General features: G+C 48.8%; 1 protein-coding gene across 2 annotated transcripts in view; it reads right to left on the reverse strand.

Annotated features, from left to right (window-relative positions):
• LOC135828206 (uncharacterized) overlaps positions 1–21,416 on the reverse strand; it is a 63,527-nt gene that overhangs the window by 26,123 nt on the left and 15,988 nt on the right. For both annotated transcript variants that reach the window (XM_065340660.1, XM_065340659.1), the window contains exons 13-21: positions 20,794–20,915; positions 20,498–20,585; positions 18,149–18,208; positions 16,865–16,977; positions 14,923–14,971; positions 6,755–6,999; positions 6,320–6,449; positions 5,734–5,817; positions 579–659 (exon numbers count right to left, since the gene is read on the reverse strand). In XM_065340660.1, coding sequence (XP_065196732.1) covers positions 579–659; positions 5,734–5,817; positions 6,320–6,449; positions 6,755–6,999; positions 14,923–14,971; positions 16,865–16,977; positions 18,149–18,208; positions 20,498–20,585; positions 20,794–20,915 — 972 coding nt within the window. The remainder of the gene's footprint in view (positions 1–578; positions 660–5,733; positions 5,818–6,319; positions 6,450–6,754; positions 7,000–14,922; positions 14,972–16,864; positions 16,978–18,148; positions 18,209–20,497; positions 20,586–20,793; positions 20,916–21,416) is intronic.

Raw genomic sequence — 21,416 nt, forward strand, 5'->3', positions numbered from 1 at the left:
CAGTCTTTAGAGATTATTCGGTGGCTGAGACCACTTGTCTTTTGGAGAGGCCACCCTGCTTAGAAAAACCAGATTTCTCTGCACCAAGTTGTGTGTGTATGTGTGTGTGTGGGGGGGGGGGGGGGGGGGGTGGGAGTAATGGAGGCTAGAGACAGAGGGTGAGCGGTGGACACAACACAGTCGTCCCTCTTCAATCCCGCACTCTTTAAACCAGAACCGTCTACAAGCCAGCATAATGGTCAGTAACCAAACGTCATCTTTATCCACATTGCAACAGTAAACAAAGTTTACAATCTAGCGCCTTCCATAGTTCAGCAGAATTCCCCCCTGGATAAATGGTCGCTCGTATGAACAAAATCACAGCCACACCACTTCCGCTGCATAGCTCGCTGGGCATCCCATTGCTTTGTAACTTGCTAATCCCTCCCCCTTTCGTGTACGTGCTTTTCATTTTCGTTCGTTCTTTTTCCGTGGTTGGTCTCACCCTCTCCTCAATTCAATTGGCTGTCTTGACATGCTACGAGGTGCAGAAATAAATAAAAATAAAATAAATAAAATAAAGGGACCACAGTACTTACATCTGAAAGCCCCACTGATGCTGTGTAGGCCATGACTATCTGTGGCCAAGCTTGCAACGGTCTCCAATAACTATTCATCACCTACAGCAAACCACGCATCCAGCATGCATGCCAGCACACACGATAAGAAAGGAGACCACATGCGCACACACAAAGAAAGGAGGACGGACAGACGGATGGACGGACAGACAGCCAGACAGACATGCGGGCAGACGGACATGCAGGGAGATAGACATGCAGACATTTAGACAGACATTTAGACAGACATACAGACAGAAGGAAAGGGGTGTCTGGAGGTATTCAACAATAGTGCGGCCATGAAGAGGTGGCGGTTGGGGTGCCCTCCCCTGGGAAATAATTATTTTGGAAACTTGGGCCCCAAATAGCCCATATTTCACTTCTTCCAAGACCACAAGATTATAGGCGCTGCTTTGTTTGCACTTGCCACACCGCTTCCGACGCCCTCTGCATCCGTCCTTTTTTGCAATGGATTCTACGTCCTCCGCAAGTTCCGGAGCTCGCACTCCAAAGAAGCGAGTAAAATATGTTACGATGTTGAAGCCCCGGGAAACGATTCCTTTCCCAAGTTGGTAAGCGAAACGTTGTTTGGTGATGAAGTGGCCAGTAGCGGCAAAGTGTTTCACAGCAATATTGACGATATACCCACTGACGCATCACCAGAAGCTGATTTCAACGTCGACTTCATCACCGCCGCCTTTCTTTCCCGAAAGAACACCAACTGTGCCGAGGCTGAGGCGGCACTGGAAAATCCGTTTGTTGCCGTCAGTTGATCTGGCGGATCCTGACATCACTCAGGGCTAGCGATATATACTGTCAAGAGCACATAACTCCCCAGAGTGTGCAACTCCCACATACCCTGCTGTCCCGACAGAATTTCAAGTTGACGTCATTATTAATGACGCAATGCTCATTGCACCAGTGATTTACAACATGTGTACGGGTGTCAACGCATCACACGTTTTTCTTTGCAATAATTCGTACAGGATCAGATCGGCTTCGGTCAACCGCAGGTTCCGGATTCGTCTGATAATCCGTGTACACTGCGCATTGCATCATCAAAATGATGTCAACTTGAAATTCTGTTGGGACAGCACCCATAGTCGAGTTGCACACTCTGGGGGTTATGTACTCTTGATACTGTATAACTTTAAGGGCGCGTTCAGACTGGTGTGAACAGCCGCCGGAATGTTGCAGCGTAATCCCGGGAATCACAATCACACTGCACGTGTATCCGGCTGGAATGGCGAGTACATGTCATACTTTGACAAGCTTTTTACATAATCAATCGATAAAACAGAGAGGCTCCAGGCTGTCCAAGAGAGTGCTCAATACCGAGTGGTAGAGCTGGTTCAAACAATAGGAGGACAGAGAAAGTGTTTTTACTCCGAGTTTCACGCACTTAGCGATCATCAGAAAAAAATAATCAATCGCTGTTTTAAAAATGTGATTTGACTCAGTTTGAGTTGGACATGAAAATAAACTAATTCAGTCTGTTGAGATACTGGACCATTGTGCTTTTGCTTGTGCTTGTCGACGGAAAGAATACGATGTCCGGAGTGTTTGGTGCTTGGGTGGTCTTGCAAGGGCGAGGTGATCATGTACATACTCCTGTCGGCCTGCGGTCTAGAACGACAACAGCGTCGTGTAGATTGTTTTCGGGTGGAACCCAGCATACAAGGAGGCGATGTTTACCTCGTGACATTTTTTATTTTTTTACTAGAGCCACGTAAACCCGTCATGTGTGAGCCATGACCAACGGGAGTGGTGGCGTGGTCTGGAGAGAGAGAGAGAGATAGATAGATAGATAGATAGATAGATAGATAGATAGATAGAGAGAGAGAGATCCAGTCACCTATGCCTGGCAGCTGGTCTCGTTGGAGGAGGCAACCTGTCCTTTTGCCACTGCTTGCCGCAGAAAAGGTGGCAGCTTGTAGAAGAGAGAGGCGGTGGTGGTCCATCCATCGAGGTCATCCTGGATTTTGGGAGTAGAAAGTGCAACTGTGGCACAGAGTGGCAGATAATTATCGCATTCCAGGTGAGGCAGACGACTATCTGGGTGCGAGATACCTGAGAAAGTACCGGTTTGATTGTCGCACATTTCAGTACGTGCTAGGACAAGTCCAAGAACACCTCCGATGCCAGGTCACCCATTTGCGTTCACCTGTAGCACCAGAGAAGAGGTTTGCCATCACATTGCAATGGCTGGCCCATGCCCTCACATTAGACCAGCTTGCACAGGTGTACTGCATTGGAGCATCTACTGCCAAACAAATCGTTCACGACACGATCGCAGTGGTGAAGACCACCCTGGTCTCGAAATGTATCAAGTTCCCTTCTGGCAACGAGCTGCAAACAGTCATGACTGGCTTTGAAGACCTGGCACACTTGCGTCTGTGCGCTGGAGCTATTGATGGTACATTCATCCACATCAAAAAGCCAGCCCTGTGGGGCAATACTTACTGGTGCTATAAAAACTTTATAGCAATTATTATGCTCGCCGTTTGTGACCACCGTTGCCAGTTTACGTTTGTGGATGTTGGCAGAGCTGGATGTGTTGGCGACGCGTTCACGTACCGCGAAAGCTCACTTCGCCGGCTGATTACTTCAGAAAGAGTGGCTCAGCGAGTACGCGGAAGACCTCGATGGTGTGAAGGTCAAGCCGTACCTGATCGGCGACAGTGCTTTCACCCTCGAACAGCAGCTTCTCAAGTGCTATGATCGGCCAACAGTGCCGCATCACATACGATTCAACCGTGCACTGAAATCTACGCGTCAGAAGATCGAGAATGCATTCGGATTCCTGAAAGGCAGGTGGCACATTCTCACCGACTACTATATCAGAGACCCTGGCTTCATGAAGCACGTAAGCTTAGTATGTGCTGCTCTGCACAATGTGTGCCAGCGTGCTAATTGTGAATACAATTCCGCTTGGACCGTGGAAGAAGGCAACTCTGTCCGTGTTGGTCCACCGCTTCCACAAGCAGTTCTGCTGGCTCCTCTAGCGGCAGCAGCAGTAGTAGTCACTCAAGCGGCAGCAGTAGTGGGAGTGCATGCGCCGGAAACAGTCCGTAATTCCCAGCCAAATTTCGTTTCTGCGTGACAGGAAACAGTGCTGACAACTGGAGGCTGTTCAAACAACGATGGCCGAACCACGTCATCCTCAACGATTTGACCAGCCGCCCAGATGTGTTTCAGGTAGCCATGTTTCTAAGCCTAATTGACGACGCTTTGAAAATCTTCAACGGTTTTGAGTTTTCTACGCCTGAGAGTGATCGTACCGTGGCCGAGATTATTGCCCAGTTTATGTGTACGCCGTTGGAGCGGTAAACGAGACCTACGAGCGTTTCGTGTTCAACAACCGCAGCCAAGGGCCAGACGAGCCGTTCGACGCGTTCTTATCGTCAATTCGCGTCCTGGTAAAGTCGTGCAACTATTGCGAAAATTGCACTCCCTCGATACTACGTGACAGAATCGTTCTGGCACACCGATCATCCTCTTCCCTTCTTTCTCTTTCTCGCCGATCCTCATTCTCTTGTCGGCGTGCCTCCATGCACTCCTGAAACTCCTCATTCTGCCGTGCTCTTTCCTGATCGGCTTGTATCTGGCGTTCCTGCGATTCCAGAACGGCATCTATCATAGATGGACTGTGATCCTACCGCTTTCGGGTTGTTTTTCCGGCCAGGCTTCCGGCCAGACTCCCGGCCAGGCTTCCGGCCAGGCTCCCGGCCAGGCTCAAGCTGAGAAGCAACCTCGGACTAGGAGTCCGACGATCGGCTTCCGCGGCGAGAATGAACAACAATGGGAGAATGAACAACGGGAGACGATGTGATGGATGCGGCACCAGCAACACTGGTGGTCGATGTCTCGGCTGGTTCTTCTGACAGTGTTGCCACTGTTGGGGATGCAGGTGGTCCGTCCGTAGAGAGAAAGAGAGAGAGAGAGAGAGAGAGAGAGAGAGAGAGAAAGAGAGAGAGAGACCCACAGACGGACAGGCAAATGGAGATTTCACTTGGCATGTGATTTTATCCGATACTCCCATTCGGACCAGCATATAAAGTATCTGCAGTTCCCAACGATACAATGCAATGCTGCATGTTGGATTGGAATTACTCTACACATGAAAAAGATTTCAATTAGTTGAATGCACATCGTATTATGGTCTGAGTGAAGTATCATTTCATAATAATATTACTGTAAACCGCCCAATATTTGCGAGCCTAAATTTTCGCGATTTCTTAGAACCAGCGAGTTTGCGATGGCAAAAGTTCGCGAAGCACTGGGGCCACTTACATACACCCACTATTGAAGTTAGATTTCACGCTGATTAATATTCGCGTTACGCTCTTCTCGCGAAAATAGCGAACATTAATCCGTTGCGCATATTAGGCAGTTCACAGTATATCACCTTTTCTTTTTTTTATTGTCATGCCTGTTTGGCTAAATTTAGTATTTTCTGTTTCGAAAGCAGTAGAAATTGATTTACCTTCAAGTCAAAATCATCTTCGACTGGAGCACCGGTCCTTGTCTTACTCCGGAACGTTTTGAACATCTTCTTCCCCTTCCTCCTCAATCCGTCAAGAAGCTTGTTGTCTATGTTTGTTGCATTCAGTGTGGCACGGCCGAGGGATTTGCTTTTCGCATTCATCCGCTCTGCGATCAAAGTGTGCTTTTCATTTGCAGTCAATGTTTTGCCTGCAGATCCCGCAAATATCACCACGTAGAGCTCCATGAGCTCCCTCTCCATTGCAGCAACAAATAAAGACTTCGGCATGATGGAAGACGTAACAACACGGAGTTGGCAGAAGTCAAAATTCAAAAAAACCTCAAAAGCATGCATACAGTCAGATCAATGCAGACTGAAAGTAGAGGCTGAAATTTGAAATAAAAAGAAAAGGCGGAACATGCAGTGCAAGGATATCAAAAGTGCTCCTGCGTGCCGCCGGAATCTGCACAGAGGTGGGACACCTTTTTCCATGTTTACGCTGGCGGGGAACGTCACGTGAGCGATTCACCTTCACAACTTTCCCATTCCGCTTGTTTTTTACGCCAGTCTGAACGCGCCCTAATGTTCCTTATTCACACAGACCTCTTGGCTGGCTGGCTTTGCGTGGTGTAAACTTTCCCCAGAACTTACCTCTTCAACAAGGTCAACAGCCTCCAAAGCGGACGGTGACAATCCGTCCTGCACTATGGAATCCTTCAAGTAGCCAGTGCGCACCTACAGATCAGTGCACAAGACACAAAAACACACGTGACACACAAACACACGTTACACACAAACACACGTGATACACAAACACACATGACACGCAAAGACACACGACACCACGCAAACACACGTGACAAGCAAATACACGTGACAAGCAAATACACGTGCACACGCAAACACATGATTGTGACACGCAAACACACGTAATACACAAACACACATGACACGCAAACACACGTGACACGCAAACACACGTGCAAACGCAAACACACGTGACGTGCAAACACCCGTGACACGCAACCACGTGTGCACAAGTAATGCTAAGTTAGCTAGGGCTCTAGCAACCCCTTGCTAAGGGTCCAGCAACCCCTTGCAAAGGGTGAAGCAACCCCTTGCTAAGGGTTCGACAACTCTCGGCGAGGGGTCCACCAACCCGTGGCTGACGGTGCAGCAACCCTTGTCTAGGGGTCCAGTAACATACGGCTAGGGTTTCCGGAAAATGCCTTCTTACCCGGTCCAGCTCCACCTTGACCAGGGTGACGACCTTTTGTTCAACTTCTCTCTCTACAGCAGTGATCCATGCAGAGATGCAGCCAGCGAATAGCGTGTGATGGCTGTCCAATAATGGTCGTTTTAGTCCACTGGGTACAGGAAACATTAAATAAAAGCACACACACACAATGCGCACAACACGCAGATTGAGTTAGACACAAGTAGACATAAATCATTGGGCACAAACACCCCCCCCCCCCCCCCACACACACAAATCTACACATTGGACAGTGCAAGTGGATCGAGGGACGGACGGAGAGAGAGAGAGAGAGAGAGAGAGAGAGAGAGAGAGAGAGAGAGAGAGAGAGAAAGAGAGATGGGGGGGGGGGGGAGACAGAAACATGCATGCAGAAACACAAATACTTCACACCACACCAATGGTCCAATACTCTACCTCTTAGCTAAGAGAGCCGACAGTTTCTTGCTGAAGTGATCCACGGTGACATAGAGATGAAAGGTGCGTAGTGCCATGGAATCCAACGTCTTCACAATGCTCTGCTGAGCCTGCTCATCACCACTATCACTACGCTGTGCTGCGGCAGTGCTCTGTGCCATCGATGCCCCTGGTACTGAGTTCCTCCTGACTCTGGTTATCCGCGTCGTAACGACATTCACCACTGACTGTAAGTTAGGCTCCATCTGGCCACAAGGCGACGACATCAACAACAATGACAACAAAGACAACAGTGACAACAAAGACAACAATGACAAAAATGACAACAATGACACATAATAACAACAACGATGTTGTCTGATGATTGCCTTGTGCGTGAAACTCAGAGTTACAACACACCTTTTCATCCTCTACTCCTTGTAAGTAATTCTGCCCTTACGGCATTGAACACTGCTTTGGACAGCCTGGGAGGGGGAATTTGATTGAGACATTAGTAATTTGCAGCAAAGAGACCACTTGGGGATGGTGTGTGTAGGGTTTTTCATGGAACCTTTCTGTTTAAAAGCAACAACGATATGGCGATGACGACAACAACAAGCGCACCTGCGACACAATTTAATAGACCTATTGAGATAGTGTTTGCCTGCTCTTTGTGCTCTGTCTCATTGTGTACTAAACCCTGGTCCCATGCCGCCGTGCATTGGAGCATTTTCAGAGTACAGTAAAACCTGTTAAGGCAACCACTCGGAATAAGGCGACCACCTATCCCAGAAGACCACTGCCACCAGGACCAAAGCATGCTACTTCCAGTCAAAGTAGTCAAACAAGGAGACCACCTGGTTACGGAGACCAAGTTTTGACGGTCCCCTGAGCGGTCGTCTTAAACAGCTTTCACTGTACTGGCAAAATACCGTGATCAGATCTGTCTATAAAAGAGCACAGAGTTCTGTCACCTGGGGAAGCACCAGACTGTCACTGCTTGCACCACGCTGAGTGTGTTTGATTATTGTTGTGTATCGTGTCGGAGAAAGGTCTTCTGGGGTGTCGTCGAGATCTCGTTGCGACCGTGACTCCTGCTTGTCTCCCTGGCTAGGTGCTGCTTGCTTTGCTTTTCTGCGTAGTGTTTTTGATTATTGTTTACTATTGCGTATTGTTAGTGTTCGTTGTGATTTGGTACAGTACTTGTTACGAGATACGACACATTGTGTAGTGTGTGTTTGCAGCACGAAGAAGACTGCTCACCAGAACGGTTAGCTCAGGAGCTTGGGCTTACCTTGTGCAATCACAGGTCATCAGCTTGGACATTGCGCTTGGTCCCATGCGAATAACCGACTAGAATAGTAATTATTTCTTCGTTGCATTTTTGAATTGTGTTCTTGCTAGCTCGTTGATTTATTTCGTTGATGTGTTGATTTGTGTTTGATTACTTATTTATTTGATGCGCGATTTATGTGCGCTGATTGCGTGATGGCATGCAATTATGATCATGCTTGCGCCAGCTAGCTAGATGCCTGCGCCGCGCACTGATGTTGAATGAGTTAGCATGCGCCCCGCGCTGTTCATGCATATATGGTACATGGTGTGTAATGTTTGCTGCACACGCGTATACGTGCCTCGCCTCGTACTGCTTATGTGCCTCGCGCCGTACTATTGCTGTCGCTTTGCCGCCAAATTTAGCTTCCGCTTTCCGAGCGCTGTACGCTCTTCTGTACGCTCATGCCAAAGTTGGACGCACGTTGTGGCTGGCCAGCGTTTTACCCCTCATGCGTTGTTCTTTTCCTTGATGCTGTGGTTTGTTTTCTTTAGTGTTCTAGAGTTCTCTTTCCGATGTAGTTCGTATTTTTCCAGCCTCTTCTTCTCAATGTATTCTACTGTTCATTCATTATAGTCCGTAAAGAATTACGTGACCTTTTGTCTTGTGGCGTCTGTGCGATCCTGAAACTTTTGAGGTGTTAGTAGTGAACACAACATTTTGGCGACCACGCCAGGATCGAGACGCGTGAACATGGATGAGTTAGAAGCGAAGCTGATCGCAAATGGTCAAGCTTATGGCTACACTGGAGAGGCATTGCGTACTTACGTAGAGGAGCGTATCGAGAAGCACGAGGAGAAAGTGCGTGCAGACAGAGAGCGCGACGAACGAGCAGGAAGTAGATTGGAAAGGAAAGATGACGAGCAGCTGCTTGCGAGGATTGCAGATTTGGAGTTGCAAGTCCAGCACACACGAGAGACTCAGAGTGATGAGAGCACTTTGTTGAATACGACGAATGGCAGTTTAGCGAGCAAGAGGGCTGCCATCAAGATGCCGAAGTTCGACGGTAAGCAGACTGTTGAGACCTATCTCGAACTGTTCGAGGATGTGGCAAAGCAAAACGAGTTCAGCGACGACGAGTACCTGATCCGCTTGCGCGTGGCTGTTGCTGGCAGCAAGTTGGAAGGTGCATGCTATGGCTGCAACACCTTTGCCGAAGCGAAGCGCGAGCTGCTGATGGCGCATGGGAAGACCGCCGACAAAGCGTGGCAAGCCCTGATGGCCATACAGCAGAAAAGTGAGGAGAGTTTCTACCAGTTTGTGGTACGAGTGACGCGCGAGACGGAGAAGTGGGCAAAACTCGCCAGGCCTAGCCGTACCTCTAGCCGCGGACAAATCGGTGAGCTGGACGACACTGAATTGTTCGGATGTGTCGTACGTCAAGTCCTGCTAGAAGCTGTGTCGGCAGAAACTAAGGCCTTCTTGATCGAGAAGAGATGTTACACGAAGGACTTGAAGGCGTTTGCGGAGGATGGTATGGCTTACCAAACAGCCCACGGACGTAGCAAGCTGAAGCCTGCCAAGTCTAGCACCAGCGACAAACGTATACCGTTTGCGTCGGCAGAGTGTTTGACGGTCAGCGTTGATGAGGCTAACAAGAAATTGTCAGCTATGGCGTCTGAGCACCGAAACGCGTACGTCAAGGCAGAGGGACTGTGTTTCAACTGCCTGAGACCAGGACATCGAGTGATGAATTGTCAGAACAAGGGTCGTTGCAAGCACTGCAACAAGCGACACCACAGTCTACTGCACAGAGAGGACAAACAGGTAACATCCGAACCGATAGCCGAATCGAAAGTCGGTACGTATGAATGTAGTGCAAACAGCGTGCACTTGATGACCGGCGTGGCTGAGGTACAAGGACCTAGCCGAAAGGCCAGTGTACGCATATTCATCGACCCAGGTGCGCAGGCATCGTTCATCACCGCGCCACTGGTGAACTCGCTGCAACCGGCACACCTTGGATCGCAAACTGTCAGGCTGAAGGCGTTTGACGTGGAGCCGAAGTTTGAAAAGATGGACAGGTACCGTGTCACCATCAAGGGTGCAACGAAGTCCATTTCCGTCAATGCCTGGCAAAAGAAGTCGCTAGGTCTCCGATTCGATCCGCTAGCAGACAGCACAATTGCACGTTGGCAGTCACAGGGATTGCAGCTGTCTGATGACTCGACAAAGGCCGGATCAAGCGAAGTGCACATGCTGATTGGAGCTGACTACTGCAATGAGTTCCTTCTCCGCAAGGAGCAAATCAATGGAGAGACGGCCTGGCACACTGAAATAGGCTGGGTGCTGTCAGGACCGGCTAATAGTGAAACCAAGTCAGCGACCGTCAGTGTGAGTTGTATTGAACTTGACCGACTGTGGAAGATGGAAGAGGTGCCGGAAATAGCTGAGACGTTACCGGACTTCCCGATAGAGCGGCAAGGCCCTCATTACCAAGTGGGATTGCTATGGCGATCTGAGAAGCGTCCGCCAGCCAACCTAAACCAAGCGATGGCAGCGGCACACTCACTGCTGAAGCAGCTACAGAGACGAGGTCAACGTCCAGCGTATGATGACGTCCTCATCACTGAGTACTTGAAGCTGGATGCCATTGAAAAGGAACCGCATCCGGAGGAAGCCGGCTATTACATGCCGCATCATGCCGTATTCCGTAGCGACGCCTCAACGACGAAGACACGGGTCGTCTTCAATGCATCCGCCGCCTGCACCGGAGCACCATCCCTAAACGACATGGTCGATCCCGGGCCATCACTCCTACCGGATCTCACTGGTATCCTCCTCAGGTTCCGTGAGTATGAATGTGCTGTACAAGCCGATATTCGCAAGGCTTTTTTTATGATCGGAATGCGTGAAGAAGATAGGCCATATCTGCGTTTTGTTTGGCCTGAGATAGGTAGCGAAGAAATGTGTATCTGGCGTTTAAAGAAGCTGCCTTTTGGAGTGAATTGTTCTCCTTTCATACTTAGTGCTGTGCTGCGCTTTCATCTCGATAGTGCATTCGAGTCTGCTTCTGCTGCTGAGCGTGATATCATAGAGCTGCTGCTGCGTAGTTTTTATGTTGATGATTGCGTTTCTAGCTTGCCATGCTGTGCGGATGCTGAAAAGCTGCAGGAGTATAGCGTTAATGTTTTGCAGGGAGCAGGCATGGAGTTGCGGAAGTGGCGAGGGAACACGATGACCTCAGACCCCGAGGCTGGTTCCAAGGCACTGGGTATTGTGTGGAACACCGAGTCAGATTGTATTTCGGTGGCTGCGCTCGGTGATGTTGAGTGTCCCAAGGAAGTGTCGGGTTGGTCTCGTCGTGCGTTGTTGCGTTGTGTTGCCGCTGTGTTCGATCCGCTAGGTTGGGCGTCACCCGCAGTTGTGCCAGGCAAGATGATGTTGCAAGAGAGTTGGAAGCTCGGCGGTGGTTGGGATGACCCATTCCCTATTGATTTGGCTGTCCGATGTGCTTCATGGTGGGGAGAGCTCGCAGCGCTTTCTTCCGTTAAAATCCCCAGATGGATCGGGTGTACTCCAGATGCTCCAGTCACTTTGCATGTATTCTCAGATGCATCCGAGAAGGGCTATGGCTGTTGTTTCTATGTTGTGTCCGGTTTGACGTCTTCTTTGTTGTGTGCGAAGGCGAAGGTTGCACCTGTTGTACGTCCCACTCTTGCGCGTCTGGAATTGTCGCCTGTGTGTCTTGGCGTGAAGATGTTGTCCTTTGTCGTCAATGAATTGAGAGTGCCAATTGAAAGGATTGTGGGGTGGACAGACAGCCTAACCACATGGCACTGGATCTCAAAGCCGTCGTATCACTGGAAGACGTATGTTGCTAATCGAGTTGCTGCAGTGCAAGAAGTTTCGCAGAAGCTGCAAGTAGAATGGCGTCACTGTCCAGGAGTTAGCAACCCTGCAGATCTTGTCTCGCGTGGTGTCTCAGTGTGTGACTTGCAGAAGGAGATGTGGCTGCATGGTCCGTCATGGTTGAGCGATGAGTCTCAGTGGCCACCAGTCATCTCGTTTCAGAGCACCAATGAGTCCGTCACCGAAGCACGCGTGTCGGCTGTGGAGGTTGACACTCCAGTTGTTTGGCCGTGGGAGAAGTTCTCCAAGTGGCAACGAGCTCGCGGTTTGGTCGCAAGTATGCTGTCATGGCGACACAAGGGTGTTTCGCGTGCAGAATTGATTCCATCTGCTGAGTCTGTGATGTTTCGCGCCATCCAAGAGCAATGCTTCCCCAAGGAGTTGTCCCAGTTGCGGAGCAAGGAGCCACTGAAGAAGGGTTCGAAGCTGTTCAAGTTGTCTCCGTTTCTGGATGAAGCTGGTTTGCTCAGAGTTCGTGGTCGTCTGCAGGAGAGCGATCTGTCCTACGAGGTTCAGCATCCGATCATCCTGGGCAGATGTCATCTAAGTGAGTTGTTTCTGCGTGATGCTCACCTTCAGCGAATGCACCAGGGTGTAGAGAGCGTGCTTGCGTTTCTACAACAGCAGTTCTGGATTCTCGGAGTTCGTCGGTTTCTTCGTAGCGTGTCGGAGAAGTGCATTGTTTGCCGCAGATTTCGCGCACAGACTGCTGCTGAGGAGATGCCGCCGTTGCCCTCAGACAGGGTGAAGCACCACCAGCCATTCGGTCTCACAGGTATTGATTATGCCGGTCCGTTGTACGTGCGCAGTTCATCAAATGTTCAGAAAGTGTGGGTCGCACTCTTCGTGTGCGGTACTACTCGCGCAGTGCACCTAGAGCTCGTGGATAGCCTGTCGACAGAGGTGTTCCTGCTAGCATTGCGTCGTTTCATCGCCCGTCGTGGGAAGCCGCTGCGTATACGTTCAGATAATGCTACGACGTTCAAGTCCGCCGCAGACAAGGTGGCAATCCCGTGGTTCTTCAATCCGCCATCTGCCCCGTGGCATGGAGGGTTCTATGAGCGTCTGGTGGCATGTGTGAAAGCTCCCTTGAAGAAGGTTCTCGGTCGAGCGTCATTGAGTCGAGACGAGCTGTTCACTGTCTTGACGGAGATCGAGAGAGTCGTCAACTCTCGACCCCTCACTCCGGTTTCTACGGATGTAGCTGACGAGTCGCCGCTGACTCCAGCCATGATGTTGGGAGACATCTTTGCAACCGGTATTGCCTCGTCTGACAGACCACTCGATCCACGGCAGTTGTCCGCTCGAGTCAAGTATGTCCACACCGTCTACGAGCACCTCAACCAGCGTTGGTCGTCTGAGTATCTCATTCGTCTCAGTGAGTATCATCGGTCGAAGTCAACTCCGATTGTTGTGAACGACGTTGTGTTTATTGCCGACGACAACCGGAAGCGGCAATCATGGCGCTTGGGTAGGGTCGCAGAGCTGTATCCTGGAAGAGATGGCAAGTGCAGAGTGGCCAAAGTCCAAGTTGGCCAATCGTCCATGCTACGGCCCATTCAACGCTTGGTTCCGTTGGAAGTAGCGAAGGAGCATGTTGAGCCGCCTGCTGTGGACGCTGAGCCGCAGCCGCAGACACCCGCGAGCGCTGATCCAGTCAACGTCGTCGATGATGTTGAAATACCTTCGACGACCGTTGAACCGCAAGTTATGCGTCGATCTCGTCGTACCGTTCGACCACCACCTCGTCTTGATTTGTGATCAGTGTGGTTGAAGCCCTTTGGTGGGGAGAATGTTGTGTATCGTGTCGGAGAAAGGTCTTCTGGGGTGTCGTCGAGATCTCGTTGCGACCGTGACTCCTGCTTGTCTCCCTGGCTAGGTGCTGCTTGCTTTGCTTTTCTGCGTAGTGTTTTTGATTATTGTTTACTATTGCGTATTGTTAGTGTTCGTTGTGATTTGGTACAGTACTTGTTACGAGATACGACACATTGTGTAGTGTGTGTTTGCAGCACGAAGAAGACTGCTCACCAGAACGGTTAGCTCAGGAGCTTGGGCTTACCTTGTGCAATCACAGGTCATCAGCTTGGACATTGCGCTTGGTCCCATGCGAATAACCGACTAGAATAGTAATTATTTCTTCGTTGCATTTTTGAATTGTGTTCTTGCTAGCTCGTTGATTTATTTCGTTGATGTGTTGATTTGTGTTTGATTACTTATTTATTTGATGCGCGATTTATGTGCGCTGATTGCGTGATGGCATGCAATTATGATCATGCTTGCGCCAGCTAGCTAGATGCCTGCGCCGCGCACTGATGTTGAATGAGTTAGCATGCGCCCCGCGCTGTTCATGCATATATGGTACATGGTGTGTAATGTTTGCTGCACACGCGTATACGTGCCTCGCCTCGTACTGCTTATGTGCCTCGCGCCGTACTATTGCTGTCGCTTTGCCGCCAAATTTAGCTTCCGCTTTCCGAGCGCTGTACGCTCTTCTGTACGCTCATGCCAAAGTTGGACGCACGTTGTGGCTGGCCAGCGTTTTACCCCTCATGCGTTGTTCTTTTCCTTGATGCTGTGGTTTGTTTTCTTTAGTGTTCTAGAGTTCTCTTTCCGATGTAGTTCGTATTTTTCCAGTCTCTTCTTCTCAATGTATTCTACTGTTCATTCATTATAGTCCGTAAAGAATTACGTGACCTTTTGTCTTGTGGCGTCTGTGCGATCCTGAAACTTTTGAGGTGTTAGTAGTGAACACAACAATTATGCACTTGAATCGATTCATGAATCCATTCGCATGCATTCAAGTCATTCGATTGTCATGTCATGAGCCATGGAATCGATTCGGAATCCATTCACCCTATTCACATGGGGTGATGTGAATAGCGCGAATCGATTCATGAATGGATCAACTGCATGATGGAACGCACTCAGTGTGGTGCAAATGGAGGGGCATCAAGCAGATCTAGGCTGGCCTGGAGAGAAGAAAACGAGCTCCGGCACATCTCACCTCTTTGACCATGGCGCGCAGCACCGCTGTGTTGTAGCTCACGCCAACACTGCAGCAACATACATACACATGCATCCATGCACGCACATACACACACATACACACACATACACACACATGCACAAACATGCACGCACACAAGCACGCATGTACACACATATATAATACACACACCTCAGACCTGCCCATCGCGGAAGCAATGATAGCGACCAGCTATGTTAGACATAGCAACTTGGGCTGGGATTGCTCCATTCAACAGCTTGCAAGGCTGGTGAATTGACCGCCACTATTTGTAGCCTGGCATGCACCACACAGCTGATTGAAGTGACTTTTTCTGGCCAGTGAATCCTATTTTCAATTTTCCATTTTTTAATTTTTTTCTTTTTCGACACACACACCACACATACTCCGGCATAGACTGGCTGTTGGTAAACCACCCAGGAGAATGAAAGAAGAGCTAGGAGAATGAGAAAGAGAAGAAAGACGTGTGCGACCATAATCGTCGGGAATTGAACCCGCAACCTCTCGATTGGAAATCGACTGCACATATCACTGCACCATATGGGACACCCACACCCACACCCACACCCACACCCACACCCACACCCACACCCACACCCACACCACACACACACACACACACACACACACACACACACACACACACACACACATACACACACACACACACACACACGCGCACACACACACACACACACACACACACACACACACACACACACACACACATGCACACGCGCACGCACGCACATACACACACACATGTGCATGCACAGATGCACATACACAGAACACACAACATGCACTTTGGTAGAGAATCACTCAACGTTTAAATGGGGGGGGGGGGGGGGGGGGGGGCAGATATGCACAACAGGTACGGGTATCAAACAAGTGATGGCAACAGTAGATGATGAACCGTGGAGATACTTTATACTCAAGAGTCATTGTACAGGATTGTCGGGTCCCAAAGAAACGTAGTGCCGAAGAACAGACAGGCTAGAATTTCACCAGATACAGCATAGTGATGAGAGCAAGGTGACTCTGCCGCTCATGTACTGCTATGCATGAAAAATGAGAATAAGAACGGTCTAGTCTATGAGGCTGCTGACCCCCGAGGCTGACTCCCCCCTGTTGTGTCAACAAACGCAAACACACGAGGTAGAGTTGTGACTTATCTTGCAGAAGACAAGGAGAAAAGACTCCTTGTCCCGAGCAAAGGACAGGCAGAAAACCGTGATGCATGTGTGCACTAGTATGCGTACCCCCCCCCCCCCCCCCCCGCCTCTCCCCCCGCCCTCCCCCCCCCCGTCATTTCTTCAGTATCCGGCAGTACTGTGCTGCTCAATGAAATACAGTGAAAGCTGTCTAAGACAACCACGGCTCAAGGGACCTTCAAAATGTGGTCTCCGATACCAGGTGGTCTCCTTATCCAGGATCATTTGACTGGAAATAGCATCCCTTGATCCTGGCTGCGGTGGTCTTCTTGGACAGGTGGTCACCTTATCCGAGTGGCCGCCTTGACAGGTTTTACTGTACAGTCATGCCAGTGAGTGCCACGGCGAGCGCCGTGCAGCCCTAGACCTGCGAACACCGGCAGGATGTGAACTGGCACAGAGTGCACACTTGATTCACACCATCCGGTTTAAGTGAGTAGCACTGTAGTACTAAAGGTGTGTAGCAATGTCTGCTGACTTTCACCATGAGACTATGCCAGCACTTTCAAAATACCCAGGCACATAGCTTGAATAGGGTATGGAGGCGCACGTGTACCCCCTCCCCAAATTTCGACCTAGGTTCAGCATGCACATAATGACCATGAATGACATGCACCAGCCATCATACACATATGCAGCCGTGCACCCCCTGAAAGGGGGACTAGCTACGCCCCTAATGGCGTACACTGCAACAAACACAGGCTTACGTAGAGAAAGCAGTGGCGTGCTGATGAGCATGGCGTAGCTTGCTGCATATCTCCAGTGCTTCATGCCAGACATCTTGCATGTCAGCCAGCAGGTCCAGGAGAATTTCATTCGTCTGCAACACCAGTAAGTGAACAACGCGGGTTAAGTCCTCTCTGCTCACAAAGTGCTCCATGCCCAGAAGGACAGAGCTTCCTTGCAAGGTGGAACAGAATTTTCATTGCAATTCAAAGTTTCTTGACATCAGCATCTTCCATTTTTGATTTCTGTTTACCACCACTCAGCATAAGCGAAATCATCAATCATTTGATTGACGACGCGAAAATGCAAATAATAATAATACTCTAGAGTTTCACGCTTGCACGATTATCAGGCAAAAATGTTATAACCAGTAAGAATACAACATAACGAGCACAAACGGAAGATGTATACTCGGCTGTTTTCATGCATAACTATCTCGATCACCCCTGCTAACGTTATTGCCCCGCTTGTTCGTCATGATCCGTTGATTCTTGCCTCCCCGCGTAATTTCCATCTAGCTGTTTCTGGCTAGTATCAGTTCTATCACACTTATCAGTCGTCCTTATTGGCGTCACGCCATCGTGGAATAAAGAATAATAATAACAATATGCTGAGCTCGTACCCGACGACCACAATCTACACAGCATGGGTACATAATCACATTTCACTCAGGAGAGCATCAGTAGGGGTATAGGAGAAGATACGAAGATGGCTTATATAGTATTACGACGGTAAAGGGACAGAATTCACACTCCGCTGCACAACAAGTCCCAAACTAGCACTAAGACATGTTAGACGTATATTTCCCGAGGATCACTTGGTATGGGAACAAGTTATGAAGCAACTATGCATGACTGTAACAAGCTAATAATCATAGTGTTTTTCCTCTATTTTACATTCATTACTGGCTCAGTACCTGTGCTCAATTTTACAGTAAGATAATTCAGTATCAAAGTGCGTGTACAGTACTGTCGGGTCCTGAAGAGTGTAACGGAATCACAGCCAGTCCGTTCCCCGGGACGCAGGACACAAAGGACAAGACTAGTTTGGTTTACATAATTTATATTGACATTACGGAAATGGAGACAACACTCAAAGGGACGAACAAGAAGACTGACAAAAGGACTCTCGACTACAAAATCGCGCATGCTCATATCACACATGCACGCGACTAGACGAGACAGTTTGGGGAATGCCATCACACAGGAAAACAACACAATCATTTCACAACAAGAGCAATTGGTCCTTGCATGCCATTAGTTTACCTCATGGCTGAGATCATCCGACAGAACATCATCACCGCCATACCACACAGCGACGGAATTCTGCAAAGACACAAAATCATACACGTAGAAAACATGTATTTCGCTCCTGCTCTTGTAGCAGTTGAGCACTCTCATGTGGGGTAGTGCCTTTGCTGTTTGCATTACGCAGAGCTCACTGACTTGTCAGTGTGAGCACTCTGGCAAGGGACGTCCGGGCCTGGTTTAAATCTGGCTTTGGAAAATTTATTTTTCATCGCTATCAGGTTCGGCCTTATTTCCTCTGTGCTGCGTTGATGAGTCCACAACGGACGAAACAGTTCTGTCCGCAGATAGAGTAGAAAACATGTACCGTATATTCGGAGTGTAAACCGAACTTCAAACACCAGTAATCCATACACCAACAAGTCGGTGTGGCTTATACTAGTATGGTAAACTTATAGGGTACCTCACTTCAAACTCTCCAACTACGGTCTCTTTTTTATTTTATTTGAGAGTTTGAAGTGAGGTACCCTTTAATGTGTGAATGGCTGCAATGGAGTCTGCGAGTGCTTAGAAAAATGGTAAACTTAACCGTGATAAACCTGGTAGATGTTTGTATTTCGTGACAAAAGAAGCTTGGTGAGGCATATACTCCAGTGCCGCTCGCAGTATTTTCTCTAATGAAAGCCCAGGTCTCCAGTAGTAGCCCAGTGTCCAATAATGACCCGGGGCAAGGGTTGTTTGACCCGTGGCAAGGGTTGTTTGACCCGGAGCAAGGGTTGTTTGAAACAATAAGATTATTGGTTGGAGGAAAGCAAATCAGCACACGAAGCACAGAAGCCATATAGTTTCGACTAGGCCTTTCGTACCATTACATTTCAAGTTGAATACAATGGTGATTAACAAGGTAGCAAGCAAGTCCTTATAACCGGCACTTTAGCGGAGACCGCTTCGTGTGCTGAAAAAAGAGAGCACAAGCCACATGGTCTCTAATACTAGCAGCACGGAAGTAAGCATAATGCACATCAAATAGCAATGCAGCAAGCCGGGGACACGTGAATGTTCGTCACGACGTGTATCAGTCTACAATTTCCTTCCTGGTGCCAATGCTATTGTCAAGCATCAGTTTTGACGATGTTCCTTTCAGTTTAGGGTTAGAAAATCAGTCTTGATATGGTCGATTTAAGCCTTAGATACTGCAGTTGGCTTGATAGTGGAGCATTGAAAAAGAAAAGCACAGTCTCCAATATTGGCACAGTCTCTAATGCAGTGGTAGCACAATTATAGCTGTCACTAGCAGCCCAACCAGTGCTTTTCACTCTAAGGATGACACGCCTAGCAGGGGATTAAGGAGGGACATAAGTGCCGTCGATCTTCTCTTTCTCCTTTCTGTTGCATTCTCAGATGCTCCCATAAGTCTATCATTCATAGTATGTCCCCTTGGCCCGCACAGTCCATGTCGATTCCGAGACCGAAATGGTCGGAGGAGTGCACTGCGCCTGACCAGCAAAGCTATTGTAGCACCTACTACTCCTTTGTTGTCTTTGTCTCTTTTATTACCCCTATTACTTTGTAGGGATGTGCACATAGTATATAAAAATAAAAATAAAAAAGATGGCGGAGAACGCAACGCCAGCAATCCATCTGGCATCATCATCGTGTTCATGCCGCGAATCGTTTCCCCGTACCTTGTCCTCAGCCACTGATTGCGGTGCGGTGAGCCTATAAGCGGGGTCACATGTTTCAAGTCCGCCAATAGGCTGGAGATATGTGGCATTTTAGAAGCATTCTAACAACACATCACATAATTTCAATATGGCAATAAGTAGGACGAGCTGAAGTGACATTCGGATCACTTTATTAAACAAAGTAAGCGATGGAGACGATGCACTTCAGCTCGTCCTACTTATTGCCATATTGAAATTGTTGTCTCCTCGTCGAATATTTACATCAGGGTTCTAGCCAAAGGGGGTAGCCAAAGGGGGTAGGGGGGCGCACCCCCCTACTCCGTTTGTGCCCCCCCCCTGTGAAAAAGTGTCGCCCCCTGCTCATTTTCCGATTTTTGTGTTTTTTTTCACGCCATTCAACGAAAGTACAGTCGATAGTCACTACTAGAGGGTTCATAAAGGCACATTTGTGAAGGGTGAAGCCGGCGTTCACTCTGTATGTTACATTTTGCATGGCAAGACAATTTTGGACAATGGAAAAAATGGGTCATGGGGTAACTTTTTCCCATGCCCGCCCCCCCCCCCCTACTATATTGACCTGGCTAGAACCCTGTACATCACATAATAGTCAGTAAAAGAAGAAAAGGAAATGGGAAGAGAACAAAATACAGAACACACTTACACTACCAACTTGAACACTTACATTGACAACGGTATGTATGTCACTTAGCAGTGACGAGACCTTGCTAACACCTGTCTTCAGTCGTAACCGATCAATAGACTGCATCAGTCTACAACCAACGAGAGGGTAGCATTACGTAAACCATACTATCAAACAAGAGAAATGGAACCAGCAACTAAGAAACGAAACATTGAAACTTTGCAAAACTCAAGAAAGCTTTCAAAAGGGAGAGAGAGACAGAGAGAGAGAGAGAGAAACAGAGAGAGAAAGAAAGAACCCGCGCAGATAGTATGCATAAGAGCTAAATCGACACTCACATCACATGATCTGGAATGGCCGCCAACGATGAGCATCCAATATCCGGTGGGAACAGCTGCTTGTTCTCCTCAAGCCATGTCACTGACGTATCGTAAATCATTGCCACGCCTAGGTGAAAGTCCTATCAGATATTTGTGTGTGTGTAGGTGTGTTGGTTGCACGTGGACATACAAAACAAGCACATGCACACACGCACACACATGCACACACGCACACACACACACTCACACACATGAATACATAGAACAGGCATCTGCGAAAAACCTAGGGTTAGCACAGTGCCGGCAACTGAAATCCGACCCCCTTGGCGGCGCGCCGCGCCGCCCAGGGGGTCGGATTTCAGTTGCCAGCACTGTAGTATTTGGAGAATGAGTCCAGACAATCCACACATGTGACATTGCAAATACACTTGCATGCCACATTCCAACTGCCCACAAGCACACAAACCTAGACACTCAAACACACACGTACACATATATACACATACACACACACACACACACACACACACACTTGTACTTGTACTTGTTGCTCACTGCCAAAACTGGTCACGTGAGTCCCCCCGGGAGAGGGGAGAGAGACTCAAAAGGAATCTTGGAAAGATGACTCAATTGGTTATTGA

Source organism: Sycon ciliatum, chromosome 12 (assembly GCF_964019385.1).
Source record: "Sycon ciliatum chromosome 12, ocSycCili1.1, whole genome shotgun sequence".
NCBI classification, from domain to species: domain Eukaryota; kingdom Metazoa; phylum Porifera; class Calcarea; order Leucosolenida; family Sycettidae; genus Sycon; species Sycon ciliatum.